Source organism: Manacus candei, unplaced genomic scaffold (assembly GCF_025592945.1).
Source record: "Manacus candei isolate 608988 ecotype Guabito, Panama unplaced genomic scaffold, ASM2559294v1 h1tg000014l, whole genome shotgun sequence".
Taxonomy (NCBI): domain Eukaryota; kingdom Metazoa; phylum Chordata; class Aves; order Passeriformes; family Pipridae; genus Manacus; species Manacus candei.
Window position 1 is genome coordinate 1,746,640 of NW_026138062.1, and position 21,853 is coordinate 1,768,492.

A 21,853-nucleotide genomic window follows, 5' to 3' on the forward strand; every position below is an offset into this window, starting at 1 on the left:
GCTGTTTATAAGGTCATTAGAGAGTGGGCTTTAGTTATAGTAATTTTCCATTCTGGCCACAATTCAAGTCAGTAACTTGCTTTGAAAGTTCAACAACAAAAATATTATTCCACTTGAGTTGTTATTCAGGCAAGAAAAATAAGTTTTCAAGGCAGTTCATTAAAAAACAGGTGCTTATTAGACACCTGTTAGTTCCTGGGAACAGACAGTGTTTCTAATAAGCTCTGGGGGGCTTAGACCTTGTGCAGTTCATCAAGGCTTAGGCCTAATGAGCCTTTCTCAGATCTTAGTGTGGGCTGGGGGGAGGCAGAGAAGGTTGCATCACCACAGTCCATCCTGTGACTAAAGTCAGCTTCTCTGGGCCTCCACATTGTGCCAGGTATTATGTATTTTATCAGAATTCTGTCTTGCTTTGCCATTCTGAATGCCATCTTTACTTCCACTGTTGGTTGTAGTTGGATCATTGAAAACTGTGTGAGGTACTCTTTAAGTATGCGGCACATATAATATGTCTGCTAAAGCCACTTTCCTGTTCAAAGAACACATTTTTTTCTGAACACTGACAGTTTTTGAATTTATGGACCAGAGTCCTTCCTGTGTCTCCTGTACCTTTATAGTTCATGGAGGGAAAGAAAATTCTTCCTTGGAATAAGGTCCAGACACTCAACTGTGATGCAGTTTGAGTTCCAAACTCCTTGCTGGCATACTAAGCCACTTAAATTTTATCTTCTATATAGGTGGGACAGGTAAACTTGCACTTCATTCATAGTAGTGCTGAAACGATATGTCTGCTCTGGTTGTCACTCAGGGGTCCAAGACTACAGAAATATTCTAGGCCTGTAACTCTTTTTAAAAAAGTGCTAAGATTCCTACCTTAGTTGAAAACTACCTTAGCTTTACAAGCTGTTTTAGGATTTTGCTTTGTGGGGTTTTTAATTATTATTTCAGATTAATTTAATTTTCTTTGCAAGTGAAGTACCTTTTAATAAGTATATTGCATTGGTCATCAAACCTAGAATTCAACATTTTTAAACTCATATTAATTTTATGGTAAAATAAAAATCAATTTAGTACTTGCAAAATGGCTAGGAGATATATAGTAGCTAGGAGATATTAGTTCAACAGATGTCAAAGGCAAGAATCCAGTTTTTATCCGTAGGGCCATCATTTTTCCGTGTCATTTAATAGTACTTCTTAACAAAAATAAAGTCAACTTTAACAAATCATTTACAATTGTTTTGTAGATTCTACTCAGCTTGTTCGTTGCTGTTATTTTGGACAACTTGGAACTCGATGAAGATCTAAAGAAACTTAAACAAGTAAGAACATATTTTTGTTGTGCTTGGGAGTAGTTTCAATAAAGCATTACTTTACTGGTATTTTATGTGGTAAAATAATATATGAGGGAAAAAATTAAAATATTGTAAAAGAGATTTAGAAATTGGTTGAAATATTCAATGAAAGTCAATTCAGATACTCACGTAATTAAAATAATTTAAAAATCACAGCTAGGTCATCTTTTTGCTTTTAAACTAGTGAAAGCTGTCCCTGCCCATGCTTTATGAGCACAGCACAGCTCCACTGCAGGGGATAGTACTGACAAGGCTCCAGAGACAGGAAGGCATAGAGCGATAGGGTCAATATGTTAGGGGAGGGCTAAAGAGGCTTGGCAAAGTTGTCTTGCTTGGTTGGTTCTTCACATCTGGGGACCAAGAAGTCATTCTCTCATGCTTGAAACCCCAAATTTCAATCATATAAAACAAATTTAACTAGAGAGTTCACACTGGCTTTTCTGACCTTGTGGACAAATGACCAGAGAGGAAGGTGTCTGTAGCTTTTACATAAATCTATGGCTGTGCTTTAATTTGCACAAAGAGGAGTAGAGCCATCGACGTTTCATGCACGAAATATCATGAGTTGACACATGGGAACCTCTTTTGTAGTATTGGGCTTACAACCTTCTTTCACCCATCATTTGCTAGTTTTGTTCATTTTAAATGTGCATCAGCAATTGTCAAAGAATTACGTTTTTTCAATTCTTGAGTATTAATCACCCAGACAATTGAGATATTTAACACTGAATTCTTACATAAAAATGTTGTAATCTTGTGTTAAATTCATCTTTATAGAATTCAATACAGAAATCAATATGGTTTTTGTGGTTGCAGTATTAAATTTCAGTATGTATTGCAAACTTCAAATAAGTTAAAAGACCAAGTTTTTTCTGCCACAAAGAAATACAAATACTGGATTTCAGTTAATCAGCTCGTATAAGCAACAGATCTTACAGATGATTTTGAGATGGCCTGACAGTCTTGAGTATGCAAACCAAGTAGGTCAAATCAAGTGCATTCATGTTTCTCTTTACCAGTCTCAAGATGTAAAATGATCTGAAATGAAAATGGCTCAGATGTATGGCAAACAATGTTATATCATCCTGATACCCTTACAGGAAATTTTTCAAAATCTCTGCATGAGTTAGAAACACAAATCAACTTTCCTGGGTGAAGAGCTTATGATATGAAATCCAGTGTTTTTTCCATGAAACATAGCATCTCTGATTCATAAACCACTTTAATAGTCTACATTTTTGCATAGCTTTGTGCTTTAGCAACTTGCTCTGGAACTGGTGAACAAAAAGCAATGATGAGAGGCCACCACATGCAATACTTGTCACTGTGTCAGTCTGAAATCTTGTTAACCTAGTAGGAATTCTGTCTCTGTAATAGCAATAAGGCACACCCCAGTGAAAAACATAAATATAATTTTTGAATGAGTCTTTCAACTTCATAGACTACAGCAGCATAACTACATGAGTATGGTGCTGGACCAGAATAAAACCACTTCCTCAGTCACCAGACCTTCCAGCTACCATGCCACTGACAGACTATTTCTGTGACCCAGGTGGTCATTTAACCAGAGCACAGCACTCTGCTAATGGGCACAGCAGTTTGGTTGACTGGCATAATGGTATATGCATTATACACCATTTTGATGTATAAAAATATCCAAGGTGGCTGACACTGGTTCACTTGTACTTACGCTTTTGAAATGTTCTTTTAAACAGTTGCCTCTCTTCAGTACTTCAGTACTGCATTTCCTTCTGGTATTTTAAAACAATTTAATGTTATATGAAGTGTTGCATATTTTAAAAATTACTAAGGTGAAAGGGGTAAGGGTTTGGTTCTTGGAGCTGCATGATATAAAGTTAGTGGAATGAATGTACAACTGATTAAATATCTAGAACCAAAAAGGTTTCCTGTGGGTTAAAGGTTTCCTGTGGGTTAAATGCAATGGTATCACAGGCTCAGTGCTGACTGTGGTCTAGTATGCTGAAATATTGGTTGCCTTGTCTCAAGAAGATAAAGTAAAAAGAGTTTTTAATTCAATGATATTTTGAATTCTCTACTAAAAATGGACTGTAAGAAGAAGAAGGATTGTAAGGTAATTGTTATGTTTCAATCAAGAATATTTCTATAAAGAAATAGATCTGTATTGCTGCACAGGAAAATTTTTGACATCTATAATTAAAAGATAAATGGTGTTCCAAAGGAGGAGTCAAATAATTCAAATTCTAATTCAAATGTAAAAGACCTTGATTGGTTGAAAATGGTGAAACTGTAATGCTCTACAAAATATTTCCATCCTCATGGGTCTATTTTTTTTCCCTGCCTTTACTGGCTGTAAAGGTCAAGGCGTAAACCTCAAGGCACAGGGCATTTTCAGATGATGAAATACTGAATGTTTTTGAAGGAAGGAAGGAGAATATATTTAGACCAGAAATCACATCTAGCTAGTAATCCCTTTTGGAATGTGTTCTTCTTAACTATCACTGAATTTCTTTTCTGAAACTTGATAAGATGTATTTTATTACTTATCTTTCAGATTATTGGGGAAAGGACTAATTAGTTAATATTTGCAAAGTGTAAAATGATATGTAAACACTTGGTATTTGTGTTGCTTCAGTAAATATGTTTAAATATGAATAAATCAAAGCATTAAATGACTCAGGGAATAAGATTGTAAAATAATGTATTTAAAAGCAAGTAAACTTTTAGAATTAAATTTGCCAGTGCAAATTTAGTTAAGGATATGCATCATGATTCAGGTTTTAATTACATCATTACATAATATTCTTTCCAAAGGTCTGGCCTCATTTAGTGCAAGGAGTAGATAGAGTTCATTTTAATAAACCACTAGTCGATATTTTTTCTCTTTATTGTACAGTGTGATCATGTGCTTTATTTATTGCCCAGTATTCAAGCTTTGATGCAAAGACAAAACTATTAATCTCCTTTCTGACTTTTTTATGGTACCCCTCATAAGTATGTACAATGAACATAAAATTTGTAAAATATTTAATTTGAGTGATTTACTTAGCAGAAGAAGCATATATAGGAGTAGAATCTGTTTTTCCAAGACACCATTCAACTTGTTTAAGAACAGAATAATTCTTTGTATTTTTACAGCTCTGTTCATTTGCAATACATCTCTCATCCTCTGCCACGTCTCATCCTCTCGTCTGTCTGCCATGATAGCTCGAGTGAGAAGGGTTTGTACTGTCGCTAAAAGTCACCATCTCTCTGTGCATTAAACTTGATCCTCTGCAGCAATTCAGGCTGACCCTAACACACTACTTGATCTCTAGGTATGTCGTTGATCTTGCTCATCATCCTGTGAGGTCCTTTTCTTTGGTGATTGGTACATCAGTTATGCGGGTGATATTGATCTTAGGCACAAGAAATCTCTCAGCTACAATACTGACTTCCTTCTCTTTTATGCCTCTCTCCATAAACTGTTGCTCCAAAGTTAAAAAGAAACTGAGAGGAATTCTTGGATTTCTTTTGCTTTTTGTGATAAAGTGACAACTTTCTTTTTTAGAAATTCATCACTCTTCACAGCATTTGAAGCATGACTTTCCCTTACAGCAGCTGCATTAACTTTTCACATCATATTTTCCACATATTTACTAATTGTAGTATTAATACATTTCTATCAAATTGCCTAAATGTGAAGTCAGACTGATTAGTTTCTCATTTCCTGAATGCTCTATCCTGAATCCCTTTTGTAGCATTAGTCACATTTACCACTTTCCTTTCTCTCACTCCAAAGTTTATTTAGGTGACAAATTATTTACCACTGCTGTATGTCAGCCTTGTTGTAGCTGAGATCCTTTAGAAGTCTTGAGAGTGTGTTATCAGGTGTTGGAGAGGGACAAGCTGAATTTGTGTCAAGTATCTTCCAAAAGCTTTTCTCATAACATTTTGTAGAAGATCAGTCTTTGGCATTGTTTAAGGTCTCCTTTGACCTCATCTGTGGTCAACACTATTTATTTTTCTTTCTTGCTTTGGTTTTATTTTACAGAACACACTTGATTAATAGTATGTTGCTCTTTTAGACTTGCTGCTTTCTTTATGTTCTTAAAAGCTTTCTTTTTTAGATTTTATTTCTTTAGAAAGTAGTTTCTCAATTTCTTTAGAAAGTAGTTTCTCTATATCTTTCATGATCTGCCATTATTTTTATACCAAAAAATTGCTAGTACTTATGCTTTTTTTTCTCTATTCTTTGCTTAGCATATGGATTCCCTTTCTGGAACATATCCGTTTACTTTTATAAGTCTTCTTTGCAGTCCAGTTGACACTGCTGGACTTCTTGACTTTTTTGGAATTTTTCTGTAGTTGGTAGATGTGCACTGTCCTTCTAAAACAGGATATTTAAAGTTACTCCATACACCTCCTTCCCAGTTTCTGTCATTTGGCCTTTCCTCTAAAATTCTTTTCAAAAGCCTTATGATTTTACGTAATTAATTTTTTTTTCATTTAAATTCAGCGTAGTAGATGGATTTGGCCTTTTACTTGTAAACTAAAATCTGAATTTAAGATCATTTTTCTTACTGTTATGGAATAGCTTTTTGATATTTATATTTAGATCTTGTTCAGTACTAAACCATAATCTGCTTCTTTACTTAGGTGTTCTCTGGCTGCATAATTCAGCAAGGATTCATGCATGAGTAGAAAGTTCATTTCTTTCTTCTACCCTTTCCTAAACATACATGAGGATAAACAAAGGCTTCCCACTATTATTACTGCTTGTCTTTAGGCCTTGAATACTACTTTGCATATTGAAGTTACTTTCTAATCCTCATTTACGGTGGCAGAATATTTCTTCCAGTTTGGCACACAGTTTCAATGCAGAGTGATCCTGTACTGTTTATATATGCATTTACCTTATTTACTTCTTTGACTGTAGAATTTCTGTGTAGAATAACACCAGTCTTTCGTTGATGCCATGTACTATTAATCTGGATAATATGTTGCCTGTTCTGCATATTCTCATTCTGATCAGAATATGATCAGGATCCTGCTGCTTGTTACTTCTGCCAAATTTCTGAGATGTGTTTTGTGTCAACACTGTGGAGTTTTTAATAACAGGAATTCTAATTCAACCATGTTAATTTTTTTAGGGTTTTACTATTAATATAAAAGCCTGTATATATGTTATTCCTGTCTAGTTTTATGTCCCCTCCTTAATATGGCTTTATTTCTCATGTTTTTCTGTTTCCTATTAGAATTTTGTAAACTTTTAGGTTTCCCATAGCCTCACTCTCTACAGAAAAACTCACGTTTACCTTCTTATTACTCCATTCTGGGCTTACTCTACTGTTTTAGTACCTGGTCCCTTAAACAGTTTTTGCAGCCGGTGAGGTTCCCTTAAAATGTTATGGAGGTTTAAACACCTGGGTAGAATTCATCTCACTTCACCAGTACATTATAAAGTTGTATATGCAGTTTAAAGTATTCATGTAAATTTCCTTCCCTAGTCACTGGAAAGTAGTAAATACTTTTGGAGGGCAATTTGGAGAGACATACATTTTGTTTGTAGGGCAGCTACTAGAAAATTTGGAGCCAGCATAAGATTACCCATCTACCCTGGCTGAATGAATCGTCTTTCCTTCATCTGCAGCATAGTTTGTAGCTTACAATAATGACACCTGTGTGACACTGCTTCTCAAGTGTATATCCCAGCTTTCTCTGTAACATACGAAGTGGATCCCTTCTAAGCTTACACAATTTAAAAAGAAATATCTGTTGAATAATGAAAAAAAGAAAAAAGATATAAAACAAAAGGTAGGGATAAATGACTGTTTTTTCATAACAGAGGAAAGTAGAGGTCCATGATGATCTTGGCCGGGATCGGTGCGGTTCAGTATTTTTGACTTATCTAAAAATGAGGTGAACAGTGAGGCAAGAGCATTTGCTGATGGTGAAAAGTTAGTAAAGACAAACAGTATTAAAGCTTACAGTGAAGTATTTATATTTCATGACTGAGAAATAAAATGTCAGATGAAATGTAATGTCAATAAATACACATAGGGAAGCAGCTGACTACATACAGAAATGTAGGGTTTAATTAAGCTATTACCAGTCCAGAAAGATTTTTGAATTGTTGTATATATTCATTGTCGTGTCAGTTCAGTGTTTATCAAAAGAGAAGGCAAACATATTTTTTAAAATTATTAGAGAAAATTGTTAAACAGAATTGAAAACATTACTGTTCTGCCATCTGTATCCAGGATGCTTCCTTGTCTTGAGTACTGCATGCAGGTAAGATCAAAGCATCTTTTTAAAAATAAGATATAATAAACCAAGAAGAGGTATAGACAGGGATAATGAGGATGACCTTCAGTTTGTAAATGAGAGGACTGAGGAGGAGGCTAAGTAAGAGTTATATTAAATCAGAAAAGGTATGAGAAGTTGCATAGAAGACTATTTTATTTCTTCTACAGTAAAAAAAAAGAGAGGGCACTCAATCAAATCAAATGGGTTTAGTTTTAAGACAAATTAATAGAATAAAAATCCTATAAGGGCTGATAGTTTAGATGTATCTTTCAGCTGCAGAGGTTGTCAAAACTGGGAAAGCACACAGGAAGTAAAACTACTCTTTGTTCTATTCTTACATCTCAGAGCTCTTTGGCTGGTCCTTGTCAGAGACAGGGTAATGGAGAGATGGACCATTGATCTAACCTAGTGCACTCCTTCTTACTCCCCTGGTGTTTCATCATCTGAATGGGATTTCAGTTTTCAAATAGCGTAAGGACAAACTCATTGGCGGCTAAACCCATGTGCACCCCCACTGTACTCTTTTGTAATGCCCCAAGGGGAAGGGCAAGCATCTCAAGCATCTCTGAGCACAAACCACAGTCTAACTTCCTTGGCCATGTAATCTTAATGCTGTAATCCTATTTCCTGGAATACCACTGTTAATATATATATTATATACAATTATATATATATATAATTATAAGACAAAATATAAAATTTTCTTTGTTTACCTTATACTTGTGATAACAACCCCAGCTTACTTCACTAACTTTGAAGAGTTTATCTTACAGTTTGTGTCCCTATTTTAGTACTGGAGAATCAAAGCTGTAGTGACATCTCTGGGTTCATATACAAATTCCCAGTAGGATGAGGAATCAAACAAAGTCTATTCTAGTGCTTAAGCCCCTCGAGCCAATCAGGAATATAGATCCACTTTTAAATTATTGAAATCTCACATAAGTGGAGTTCTACTGCTTCAAAGGGATATTCCCTTGAGGAAGATCAGATTTCTGTCTTATCGCATGGGTGCTGTCTGTGATCACTGCTGCACAGTCACAACATGAATACAGATGGCAGTCATTACTAAAAATATTATCTCCATGCCTTACTACCTGGCAACAGAAATTCTTGGACAAAAGTGGGGACATTTCTCTCCTAATTTAATTAAATTCACACTCTTACCAGTGAGGGTACTTGTCATATGTACGTGCTCCTTTCCCTCCAGTTCTGCTCCAGACCATGAAATATATACAAGTTTTTTTCCCCCAAAATCCATATCAAGGCAGCAGATCCGCCAGAGGTTTATATATATATATATACATATATATATCTACTATATCATGGTATATATATATATACATATATACTTACAGTATACATATATTTTTTTAAAAAGTGATACCTTTCAAATTAAATTATCTTGTTCCTGTGCTTTTAAAAATAACAGATTTTTACCATGTCCATTTTCTCTCTTTTAAATCTCACTTTTAACTATTCAATGTTGAAACAAAAACTTTCATAAACAAAAAAGCTTGGAGATAATGATAGATTCTTTGCTGGTTTTGTCTGTTGAGATAGATTCTTGCTTTCAACAATGTTTAATGTCTGAATAGCTCAATTTGATGCCAGTAGTTCAGGGTCACATTTTGAAATGCTTAAAAGCTTTGCAAAAAAGAGTCAGTTAAACAAACATTAGTAGTCTTGACAGAGCTTTCAAAGCAAAAGCATAAAAGTAATAAAAGGAATGCATTAGGCAATCTGTCTCAAAGAAGGCTCAATTGCAATAGAAGAAAGTTGATCAAGATTTGAGTGCTATCAAAAATGACAGTGCTATCAAAGAACTATCCTGGACTCTAGTACCATGATGCTTGGGGTTTTTGATGGTGGTAGTGGTGGTGGTGGTAGGAGCACAAGGAGGTCTATACTTGGATCTACTACCACCTAATTGACCAGAACTACAGCAGCAGGATGCAGAGGTCTTTGAAAAGCATTTTAAAAAATAATAATAATTTTTAAATATTAATCTCTCTGATCTTAAACTCAGGTTTTTTTCTGGTCTTGTTGTCAGGGAAACAGAGCAATTAATACTTTTTTCTCACTAAGTAGTTACTTCTCCTTCTTCCCTACTCAGATTAGAAAATCTCTGATTTATAATGAGACTTTTGTTTTCCTTCTATCTAAACTGAGAGTATCTGATTTCTGAACATTGTTCAAGTAAATTCTGGCACATATATTCTAAATGTGTATTTGAAACTGCTTACCTTTCATGCAAGAATACATAACTGGAATTTGTGTTAATCTCAGTCAAGACAAGGCAAATTAGCTCAAGAGACTGTGCTGAGTCCTTTGACATTTTTCTCTAAAGTGAATTTGAATAGAAGTTTCAAATCAAACATTTATAGTAAGTAGAATAAAATATTTTTCAGTGTTGCAGGACTCTGATCACCACAGCATCCTGTTGATTTTGAGAGTTGAAATATTTATTAAACTAGAGCAGTATTCACATGTCAAACAATTTGAACTTACATCCCCAGAGCAAACATAAAATTTTCTTTCATTGATTGCTATAGTATTCAGCTTTGCTTGTATCAAAGCTGGAGAGAAGCAGCACAATTTGTACCTTTGATCCTGAATTCATGTGCAATCAGTTGTTGATTTTGCAGTTATTACTTTGTTTCTAACTCAGAGCAAATAGATTCACATTTTTAATTCATTTAAAAGAAACCTCTCAAGAATAAAAAGCTTCATGCATTTAAATACAGGGGGTTTTAATAAAGAAGTAGGAGTATCTTCTGACACAGACTGAAAAAAATAAATCATGATAATACTGTGTACTTACACAGTAAGCAGCATAACAAAAGTTTTAATGCTTTTATAATTAATCTGACACTCAGAAGTTTAGAAGCAACTATCCTCAAGTTTTTGAACAATTATATACAAAGAAGAAAATTCTCATTCATTTAGATAATGGCTAGAATTTTCTAAAATGTCAAGGGATAGGATTCATATCATCTCGTTAGCCATGCAAAAAGTTAGGCATGTGGTCTAAGCCAGTCATTTGGGCTTTCCTGTAGTCATAGTTACCCTCCAGGGAAGGATTCATCCCATCCAAGTTGGATGCTTTCTTTTTTCTGTTATAGAGGGAGTCTAGACAGCTAATTAGGCAAAATGCCTGATTTTTCAGTAGATAAAGTTAAATTACATGAATATCCAAGTTTGATGAATTAGGAACCCACATTTCATTGACATTTAATCATACGGGTTCCTTTACATTTTGAAACCAAAAATCTTAGTGTGATAAGGTGCCAACAGTGGCACCCTACTGAAGTTAGGTTAGTGACTTAGATGATAATGGCAACAAAGAAGGATAAAAGTCAACATTCAAAGCTGGTCACCTCTCTTCACTCATAGCAGAAAAAGAAGTCTACATTTATGAACTTAGGTTCATAAAATAGCAGGTCTCTTGCATTGGCACTTGTGTTAGTTTTCTAATGGTGTGTGGCACAAATTTAAGAGGATCATTGTAGAGGTTCCTGACTTCAACCAGGGTTGACTCAGACGATAATACAGGCCCCGGCTCACTTGTAGAGCAAAAGGCATGCTCAGAGGTGAAAACAGTGTAGTCACTGTGAAACCAGACATTCACCATTTGCTATGGGAATATGACAAAAATGTGGCTCTCACACATTTTTATGTATCCTACTAAGACTTTGTAGTTATGTTTGGTCTTAAAAGACAAAGATACAGATAATTGCTTCCCCAGAGAATAAGGCTCTCACTGCATTTCCAATGATGTTGAAGATATCCATCTTATATTCTCTGCAATGATATGAGAACAAGTGTTGCTGCATCAATATCAAGATACTGGGGTTTGTTTTTTTTTTATTTACTGTGTTACTCCAGTATTATTCTTGTTTGACACCTTTCATTATCATTATGGTTCCCATTTCCTGGGCTACTGGTTATTTTTTTTTTACATCAGACACAGTTAGTGCAGTCTTTTGTTTACATTAGATCATACATTTCTTACTGCCCGTGATCACTTCCCCATATTCAAAGGAGTTTACTCATCCATCCATTGTTGGACATTTGCAAAACAAACATCTGTTTATTAGGAGAACTCCCATGGATTTACAGATGCAGCACTGGTTTCCTTGACACTTTTAAAGGTGTCTCACTTTTAAAGTTGAGCCTTGCTCTGATCACTGCTCTCTTTTTTGGACTAAAAATCATTATTAAATTGTTTATCGGTATTTCTCTGTCCCAGGCATACACCTATTGCTGAAATTCATGATATGAGAGAAAGCTTTCCCACAAACTATGTTTCCATTATGAAAGTCACACTGACAAAGAGATAAAAATGAGAAATACACTGATCTTTTACAGAACAAAATACAGAAGTCAGGTCTGCAACCTAATCTTCCATTAGCCTTTTTGTGTCTCTCACACATAGCATGTTTCTACTTTCTGTGCTAGGGATAGTTGCAGATTTTAACTCATTTTCAGGTTTGAGGTTTTTTTGTTGTTGTCATTCTGTTGAAATCAGATGACCAGGAAGAAAAGGCCAAGGTTTTGCCACTGCCCTCTTCAGTATACATTCACGATGATTCGTGAAGCAGTCGATCTGTATATTTATACCTTTCCACTTTTTGCTTGCTTTTTTAACTATTTCTAGATACTAAGCTGTGAAATTTCGTTTCCATACACTCTTGTCCTCCACATATTCATCATGTCTTCACATAAAGCAGTTCTAATAACTGAAACAGCTCACTACTCTTCTAGCTAGTGAAAATACATGCTATTTTTATAGCTTCTGCTAGATGCTGCTGCTGCTGTCTTCTTATATTAATGTCTGAAGAACAAATGAAGGAAGCAACCTGAACTAAGTGCACTGCTTTTTCTTTAACTTTTTACTTTGAGCTTCTAAGAAGAAATGTTTCTGCATTGATCCATTAGTTTTTGTCAAGAAGTCTTCATAATTAAACCCCTGTGAGAGCTTTGCAGGTGTGAGTGCTAACAAAGAGATGTATTCAGCAGAACTGGTCATAGAAAGAAGATAAGTCAAAATCTGACCATCAGCCAAACCAAAGCCCATGACTGAGGCCAAGTTCTACCTAATCTTGGTTCTGGGATGCTGGAAACAGTACAAAAGTAAAATATTTTCCTCGATGTGGGTTTGGGAACTGAGAAAATATAGTTACACACTGTAGGAGAGCTCTGAAAAAAGCAATTATTTTCATCTCTGTTAAAGTGAAAGCACATAAGCCAACTAAGGCTGTGCATGGCTTTTTTCCCCATGCAGAACCCTGGTTTCTCACAGAACTGTTCACATGGCAGCTAGCCAGTGGTTTCGCCACACAATGATGCATGACTTACTAAAAGCAAAGTACTTTCCTTCTGGGAGGGAGGTAATTCCTTGGAAACAGTCCATTTCAAAGAGGACTGTGCTTTCTCCCTATTCTGAAAATAAAGCCAAAACCAATTCAGGTTTCAGGGTAAAGCACAGTTACACAGCTATTTGCAGCCCAAACTGTCCGTGATTTGATATCTAAAGTGCACAAACTTCCATTATTCTGAAACCAGAACATCTGCAATATTGAAGCTTTAAGCAGTTGGCACTTTTACCAACATTACCAATAAAAAAAGTTGTATTGAACAAGGGAACTGTATTCAGTAGCCTATTGTTTCAGAATGCTTCTTATGTTGAGTAAAAGCCTTGTGCATTTGGGTCTGGATTGCCGTATGGATAACAGAAGAGGAAAATGTAATACTTTCATAAAACCACAGAATATGCTGAGTGGAAAGGGACCCATCAGGATCATCAAGTCCAACTCCTGGGCCTGTGCAGGGCACCCCAAGAATCACCACGTGCCTGAGAATGTTGTCCATTTTTGCTCATTGGTTCACTCTCTGTTGTAAGTAAGTTCTTGATGTGCATCATCTAACTATCATTTTGTGAAAAGATTTATGTGAGCTTAGAGAAAACAAGCTGCTTGCAATATCTGCAAGTAGTTTTAGGACTTGGCAGAGCTACTCTAAGAACTAAAATTTTTAATGCTGTCTGTAGGGGTAGTTACCTTTCAGAAGAATTTGTAACAAGGAGTTAGGACTTGTTTTTGCTTATGAAGTCTTTCCTGCCTAAGAGGTCTTTTCTCCATGAGAACCATAATGTGATCTGCATTTGTGTTTGGCACCACTTATATTTTATTTTTCTTTCAAATGTTTCTGGCTTGAAAAACTGACTTGAAAGCCTGTAATGCATTTAAGTATTAGTGAAATTAGGTAGAATACTTGTGGAAACTTGTTGAAAGTTGCAATTTGCAAGAGATGGTAAGAGTTTTGACAGATACTTTTTTTAACTTAAGGTATTACTGAGAATGCATATTCTTATTCATATGTGTGGGAATTTCACTGTCTCTCCCTAAGCTTACAATAATATGGCAATTTGAACTAAGCATGCGCAGGGGTAGGAGAGAGTTGTAAGATCATTCACAATGAGATCACAGAATCACAGAATCGTTAAGGTTGGAAGACACCTCTGGAGATCATCCAGTCCAACCATCCTGCCAAGACACGGTCAGCTAGAGCAGGTGACACAGCAATGCATCCAAGAGGGTTCTGAATGTCTACAGAGAGGAAAACTCCATGACCCCTCTTGGCAGCCTGTTCCAGTGCTCTACCACCCTCACCATAAAGAATTTCTTCCTCAAATTGAGGTGGAACCTCTTGTGTTTTAATTTACGGCCATTACTTCTTGTCCAGTTGCTGGGCAGCACTGAAATTGTGGAGGTAGTTGTTATTTTTTGTTTTCTAATGTACAACAATTAAATATTTCTTTGTCTTGTTAGTGTTTCCTTGAAAATTAATAGTGTATTGTTCTTACTTTGTAAAATACTGTTTTGTCAAGCTTCCTCTGTGTTATACGTGCACACACACATGTGCTCACACACACACACACATCTTCTATAAAGTCTTACATTAAGTCTTCCAGGACTGTCCTCACCGTGTCATGCCCAACCCAGTAAAAGTGACCCCTTCTGTGGTTTCAAATGACAAGGGTGACCCATAGACCCCACTTGATCTTTTCAGACACCCATTTGTTTAGTGCCTCTCCCACTACCCCTTTTCATTCTGGAGCTCCAGGAAGTCTTGCAATATCCTTGCGAAATCTGAAGAAAAGAACAAGACTCAACTTCTTTTTTTAAAAAAAAAACTTCTGGCCTTGGCAATATAGTTACATCAGTTCTCTGAGGAGTGGAGAGGAATAGGCTTCCTCAGAGACAGTGATATCTCAGATATGTTAAATTGTCTTTCCATCACATTCTTTCCTGCAACTGGAGTGTAGGATACTTGTTTTACAAAGCTAGATGCCTTTACTTTTTTCTTATAGGTCAAAGGATTCCAGACACTGGGTTAAAATCTCAGATGGGGGAGTTCAGACTTAGCACCTAGCAAAGAATATAGATTCATTTGCATTACCACAACCATCTGACGTACTTCAGTCATGTTTAAAATATTTCACTAAGGTTTTAAAAAAAGAGAGGAAAATAACCCCAAAAAGTAAAGAATCTTCATATTTATCTTCTAAAATATACTAAAAGGACTATGAATCAGTTATATTTTGGTTATACAGTCAGTACCTTTGGGTAGTTAAAAAGCTTTCAATGTGCTACATTCCATTCTGCACTAAAAATAACGTGAATTATGGGAGGATGAGGTACCCTCTAGGCATTAGTATAAGCAATTATGTTTAGGACAAAAAAGCAACGATCAAAATGTCAGGACAAGCATTGTATCCATGTTCTTTGAAGAGATTAAAGAAAATTAGGACCTCCTGAGTGCAGATGCATATTTTTCTGTTCTGTGCATCTGATTATCATTTCCTAAATATATGCTTTTGGTCTGTTTACCACAAAGACATAATGTATATTTTTGCTCTCTAATACAAGCAACCTATGTGATTTTGAAACTATACAGAAACACACATACGTGCCAACCATTTCAGAATCATAAAATTTTTCCTCCATTTCAGGACCTGCAAATACCTTTGCTACATATGCATATGTGAGTGCATGTGTACACATACACCCACACACAATAAATTTCTCAAATATACAAAGTTTTGCAAAGTGACCGAATTTGTACAGGTTACAAAATGACGACAGATCCCTTTTAAAATCAGGCCAGTTTTATGTAAGTGTTGAATGCATTTCCAGGGCTTGAAAATGTATGTGCATGCCTTATATTGTTCTTTAAAACAAAATCCTTAAATTTTTAACAGCTCCAGCAGTGCCTCTAATGAGCTTCCCTGTGTTTAATACTTTTTTTTTCCCATCAGGCATGTCTTAATTCCACAATATTATTTTATCCATTTTCAGTAATGAAATTATGTGGAGTGCCTACATATCTTGTTTGTAATGGCAGTGGACTGTCCTAAGAGAGCAAGTCCTACTAGAGACTTTTACTTGGTAACCCAGGTGTACTGTGTACCCTAAAATTACTGCTCTTTAAGTATGATGTTGCTTGGTATTCACTATGATGGTCCCTGGCATCAGAGAAAAGTCTTCCACATCCTAGTAATCCGTAGCTTCATGTCTCTCTTATAGCTCTAATTATATCACTACCAATGTCACCTGACAGTAGAATGAAGGCATTCACAGTCACTTGGCCATTCCTTGTGACCAGTGATTGGTGGAATTTCACTATATATGTTTCTGGTGAAAAAATTATGCCAAGATTGTCCTTGGAAATTTATTATGAAGTTTACTGAGGAAGAACCTGTAGACTTGGAATATAGCAAGAGATCTACTGGCTCGAAGCAAAGGTCCTCCTAGTTCAATATATCTAGTCCCTGATGGTGGCCAGAAAAATATGTTTAGGAACTAATACAAAAATAGGGAAGGCACTTAGTGCTCGCACGTCTGTTAAATCTATTTTCAAATCTGGGTATATTCTAGCATTGACTGCTTGCAGCAGGAAAGATAAATTTAACAATGTACTGTGTGAGAAGATAATTCCTTTTCAACTTATGAATCTACCATTTGATTATTTCATTTGATGCCTGCTAGCCTGTGATGTACCTTCCAGTCAAATGCTTCCTCAGTTCTCTCTCCTTCCTACCATGCCTGTTATTGCTTCCTGTTTTCTGTCTTTGTGCACCTGTACATGCAGCTTTAGAATCAGACCTGAGTTTCTTTTCACTGGGTAAGTCTTTTTGAAGTGATCTGCATTTGCAAGATAACTAACACATGTTGGAAAAAGTAATATTTAATATTCCTTACAAACACCCTCATTTTTTTTTTAAAGTAAATAAATCAGTATGTGAAATTACTAGGATAGAATTTCTGTAACGTCATTTCTTGGAATTGGTTTCTTAACAAGAATTCAAAATATCTAGTCCATAATAGAAAAAGTATTAGAAAGTCAGTCTGAAATAATAAGAAGTCCTGTCTCCCTTCATGCAGCTGGCTCGCTGATGCTTTGCTGGAACTGGTTTTCATGGATTTCATCTTTTTGCTTTCCCTGTGTCTCCATTTGCTTTTCTCAGCTCTCTTTTCTGGTGAGGCAGCTTAGTATTTGAAACCAAGGTCTTTCTAGGGGAAGTCCAGGCCATCCAGATACAGTCATTATTCATTCAGAAGACAGTTTCGACCTTACTCCTGTTAATACCAAGAAGTCTCACTGTCCTGGTAATGCAGATATCATTTTGGCAGACCTATTAACAACTCCTTTTTTCAGCAAGGAGCAAAACTGTGCTCACACTTTATGACCCAGTATTCCTTTTCCTCTGCCCCCTTCTCCCCAGATTCTTGTTAAGTAGAACCAAAGCACATAGTTCACTATTGCCTTTAATTGAGACCATGAACAATGACAGGTCAAACACTGCTAATTGTTTTTTTGAGTACCTGGCTGCAAAAGCTATGTTGAGTGATATCTCAGAAGTGAAATTTTATCTATCAGAAGAGGAGGAGATGGAAAAGATAGGATTTGGTATGCTGAACACGTTTGGTCAGAACATGTTGCCGGAGCCCTCTGCCTTTCACCCAGCATCTCCAGTCATTCAGTAGATCTAGGAAGATGCCAATGACAATTTCAGCAGTTGCATCACTTCCAAATTTTGTGTGCTGAGGTTTTAGCATTAAAGTGGGAGTTTCAGCATGGGGATTTTTCATGAACATATTGTGTGAACAAGGTGTTATAATTGGTATATCTAATTTAAACACACTCAGCATAAAATTCTATAAATGTGAATGTGTATGTGAAAATCAAGGAGCTTTTTTAAGCCTAGTTAGTTTTACTTGCCTCCAGAATATTTTTATTCTTAGGACCGTACTTGAGGTAATTCTAAATGGGAAATAACTATAAAGTAGAATAAAAATGGAAAATTACCTTTTCATTATATCTGATCCCGTGTAAATGGATTTTTAACAAGTGGCAGCAAAGATAAGTGTAGAACGCATTTTATTAATAAATGTAAAGTACAGTAATGGTTCCAAACTGAATTTTAAGTACTACATAAAATGCATAAAATCCTTCTTTTCATCGTAGAGGAAATAGAAAGTTCACAAAATTCAAGTTGGTCCCCCATTCCTGGACCATATGCAGAGAATTCAAAGTAGCACTGTTTCAAAAGTAGCAAGTTTTACGGAGACTGTGTCCATTTCTAGAAAACAAGCTGACCTTTCAAGACTGGAAAACACGGTCATCTGGAAAACTGCTCATGCTAGACTATTTCTTTTTTAATAACTAAGAAAGTTTTCAAAGTCTCCTGAAGGCTGTAGCTTCAAAACACCTTTGTTGTTTGAATTTTTTTACTATCTCTTACCTCATCTGCCACCTTTTTAAAAAACAGTATCAATGGATCACAAATTCTGGCTCATACGTTTTATTTTCAGTGGTGAAATTAACACCTAAGTATCAATTCAGAAGTTGCCAATTCCTGGTATATGCAATACCGTATTATCTGTGAAGAAAACTCAATAAATTCAAGAGCTTTTCTCTTGGAAGAAGGTTTTATGGTATAAAATAGAGACCTTTGAAAATTCTTGCCAAATATCATATTCAAAGCACACATTTTTCAAGGAGAGATGGGAGTCAAATTTACTATGAATGTGTGAATAGGAGTAATAAAAATATAAATGTAAGCTTCTGCTGCTTCATTTATATTACTATGGAAGAAAATGCTTACCTATCTTTTATATCTCCAGGAGCTCACCTAAATCTTTATTTTTGTTTTATTTGGTTGATAGCAAAGGAAGATACAAGTGTTTGTCAGGGCACATACATGATTCTAGATGCTCCATCCTCTGAATAAAGGGACAGCCCTGCAGCAGTTTGGAATGAAGGACAGGGCTTATGTAGCATTACTAGTTATTTGTATGGGAATGGATTCTTGAAAATCCATGCTGTGTTTGTACCCCCTTTTTTTTTTTTTTGTCTGCATCACCTTTCCTTAACCCTGTTTTAGGCCCATAGCAGCATGTGAATCTTTGCACTTGTGCACACATTGTAATCGACTTCTGCATACTTAAAAAAAAAGTAGGGGCTTGGCCTTTGCATGAGATTTAATTCCTTTTTCAGTCATTAATTTCCTTTTTCAGTCATTAAAAATTCTGTCTACTTAAAAGAACTAATTCATTTTATTTTTACTGCCATTTTTAGGTACCTGAGTGTAAGTCAGTCACTTCCACTTAGAATTCAGAGGGTTTCTCCCTTTATAGTTCCTCAAGAATGGATCAGACACTCTTTTAAAAACATGACAGAAGATGAGAAAACCTGCACGGTTTTCTTGCATAATATCCAATGAGTGGGAGCACTATTTCAAAACCGAGGGAGAATTCTTACCCATATCTTCCTCTTTAAAAAAGCAGTCTATCACCACAAGGATACAAAGAAAACTCTCTCCATCTCTTGTGAAAGGGAATAACAGAATGCAGGAATGTAGCCCTGGCTAAAATTTCATCAACAAACTTGTGTGGGAGAAAGGGCAGCCAGTAACATCAAATTATCTTTGTTTTCATCTAGTCCAGCCTAGAAGGTTTCTGAAGTAATTTGGATCAGCCTCTGTGACCTCCCAGTTACCACTCATGTAGGTTTGCCTCTGCATGTCCTTTGGTAAAATTAATTTTCTGTCTGAATTCCTGTACTGGAGAAACACTGTGAAACTGCAGTGAATCTAAAACTCAGGCCACTTATGTCAAATTAAATGTTCTGCCTCTACTTCAAAATGAACAAACCAACCAGCCAACCACAAAAAGCCAAGGGGTAGCTGATTTGCTCAAAGTCTCCCCTGTTGAACAAAATGTACTGGATTCTGACCTCAACTACATCTGTGAATTTTTTCTTAACTTCAGTTACATTTTCTAAGTAAGGATACTCAGCTGTAGGAATTGGTCCACTATGTGAGTTACATATTCTCAATTTGAGTTATATTATCTTCTCACAGAATCTAACAGAGCCTCGTAATGGTTTGAACAAAAAGCCAAGTTACTAAGAGATGACACATGCATATACACAAGAGTGAAACTGAAGAGCATAATAAGGATCTGTTGTCTTGCAGTTCACAGCTATAACCAAATCATACAATCACAGAAAAGTGTAGGAGGAAAGGGACTTCTGGACAACACCTAGTCCAACCTGCTGTTGAAAGCAGGCCATTAGATATGGTTACCTAGAGTCCTGTCAGGTCAGTTCCTGAATATCTCCAGTGATAAACTTAGCATAGCTTCTCTGGGCAACTTATTCCAGTGATTGTCTTCGTAAAGAAGAATTACTTTTTTCTGTCTAAAGAGATTTTTCTTTCATGAAGCAGATGGTGCTCTTTGCCTCCTGTCCTGTGACCAAGTCTCCTTGTGAAGAGTATTCCTCTATATTCTCTAGAATGACATTATAGATGAAATTTCTGTGGTCTCTCCACAAACCCTCTTCAGTTTTCCAGTCTCAAACAAATCAACTATGTGGAGCTCAGTTCAAATGTACAGCCGCATGCATATTTAGCCGAATACATTTAAGGAAACAAATGCACATGATAATGGTGGTTATTATAAAAGCACCTGGAAAAAATACAGAAAAAAAAGTACTGTGCGCTGTCGTTGATGTTTGCTTACTCCTGTGAATAAAGACCAAGAATAATGCATTAATTATCACGTTTGATAATTATGTTAAGGGATTTTTAGGAATATTTACCTGGTGTCTCATCTGAATTGTGTTCCACGTTTCAGATGAAACATTCTTCTCCTAGCTACAGTAGGTCATCCTTTTTGTCTTTGTAGAGATCCTTTATGTGTTAGAAGGCATTGTCATAGTAGTCTGTGCTACCAAAGTATCCATTTACAGGAATGTCCAAACACAGTGTAGCACACCTAAAAAGAAGGAAACACAGAATTGCTTTGCCACAACCCACAGAAACAAAATGCAACCTGCATCAATATGTGACAAATATTTTTCAGCATCTACACCTAACAGCTTCCACCTCAAGCAACACTCACAAATTCATAGGAATCATATAGGTTGGCTGTGAAATCTGGAATTAGGTTCACATAGCATAGGGAACTGTCAAGGTTTAATCCCAACTACACAGCTGTGCGTTCACTACCCTCCCTAACCCCAGTGGGATGGTGGAGAGAATCAGAAGAGTAGAAGGGAGAAAAATCATGGATTGAGATAAAGATGGCTTAATGGTAAAGCAAAAGCCATACATGCAATCAAAGTGAAACAAGGAATTCATTCACCACTTTCCATGGGCAGGCAGGTGTTTGGCCAACCCCGGGAAAGCCAGGCACCATCACACATAACAGTGATTTGGGAAGAGAAGCACCATCACCCCAAACATCCCCTCTTCCTTCTTCTTTCCCCAGCTTTATATACTGAGCATGATGCCATATGGTATAGGATATCCCTCTGGTCAGGTGGGATCAGCTCCCAACCTCTTGTGCACCCCCAGACTGCTTACTGGTGGGATGAGAGGCAGAAGAGGCCTTGACTGTGTGCAAGCACTGCACAGCACTAAGGAAAACATCCCAGTGTTGTCAGCACTGTTTTCAGCAAGAATACAAAACACAGCCCCATGTCAGCTACTACGAAGGAAATTAACTCTATCCCAGGCAAAACCATCACAGTGTGTTTCCTACCATGCAGATGAAACTTAGTAGTAAGTCAAGTTGGGTAAGCCTTACATTCATAAGAGTTTAATAGAGATCTATCTCATGTGATACCCCCAACAGTGCATAGAGTAGCCTATACAAATCACATGG

The 21,853-nt window shown here is 36.2% G+C and overlaps 1 protein-coding gene across 7 annotated transcripts in view; it reads left to right on the forward strand.

The window, feature by feature from the left end:
* The window catches only part of NALCN (sodium leak channel, non-selective), a 223,297-nt gene that overhangs the window by 131,603 nt on the left and 69,841 nt on the right, over positions 1–21,853 (forward strand). For all 7 annotated transcript variants that reach the window (XM_051780569.1, XM_051780575.1, XM_051780576.1 and 4 more), the window contains one exon: positions 1,245–1,319. In XM_051780569.1, coding sequence (XP_051636529.1) covers positions 1,245–1,319 — 75 coding nt within the window. The remainder of the gene's footprint in view (positions 1–1,244; positions 1,320–21,853) is intronic.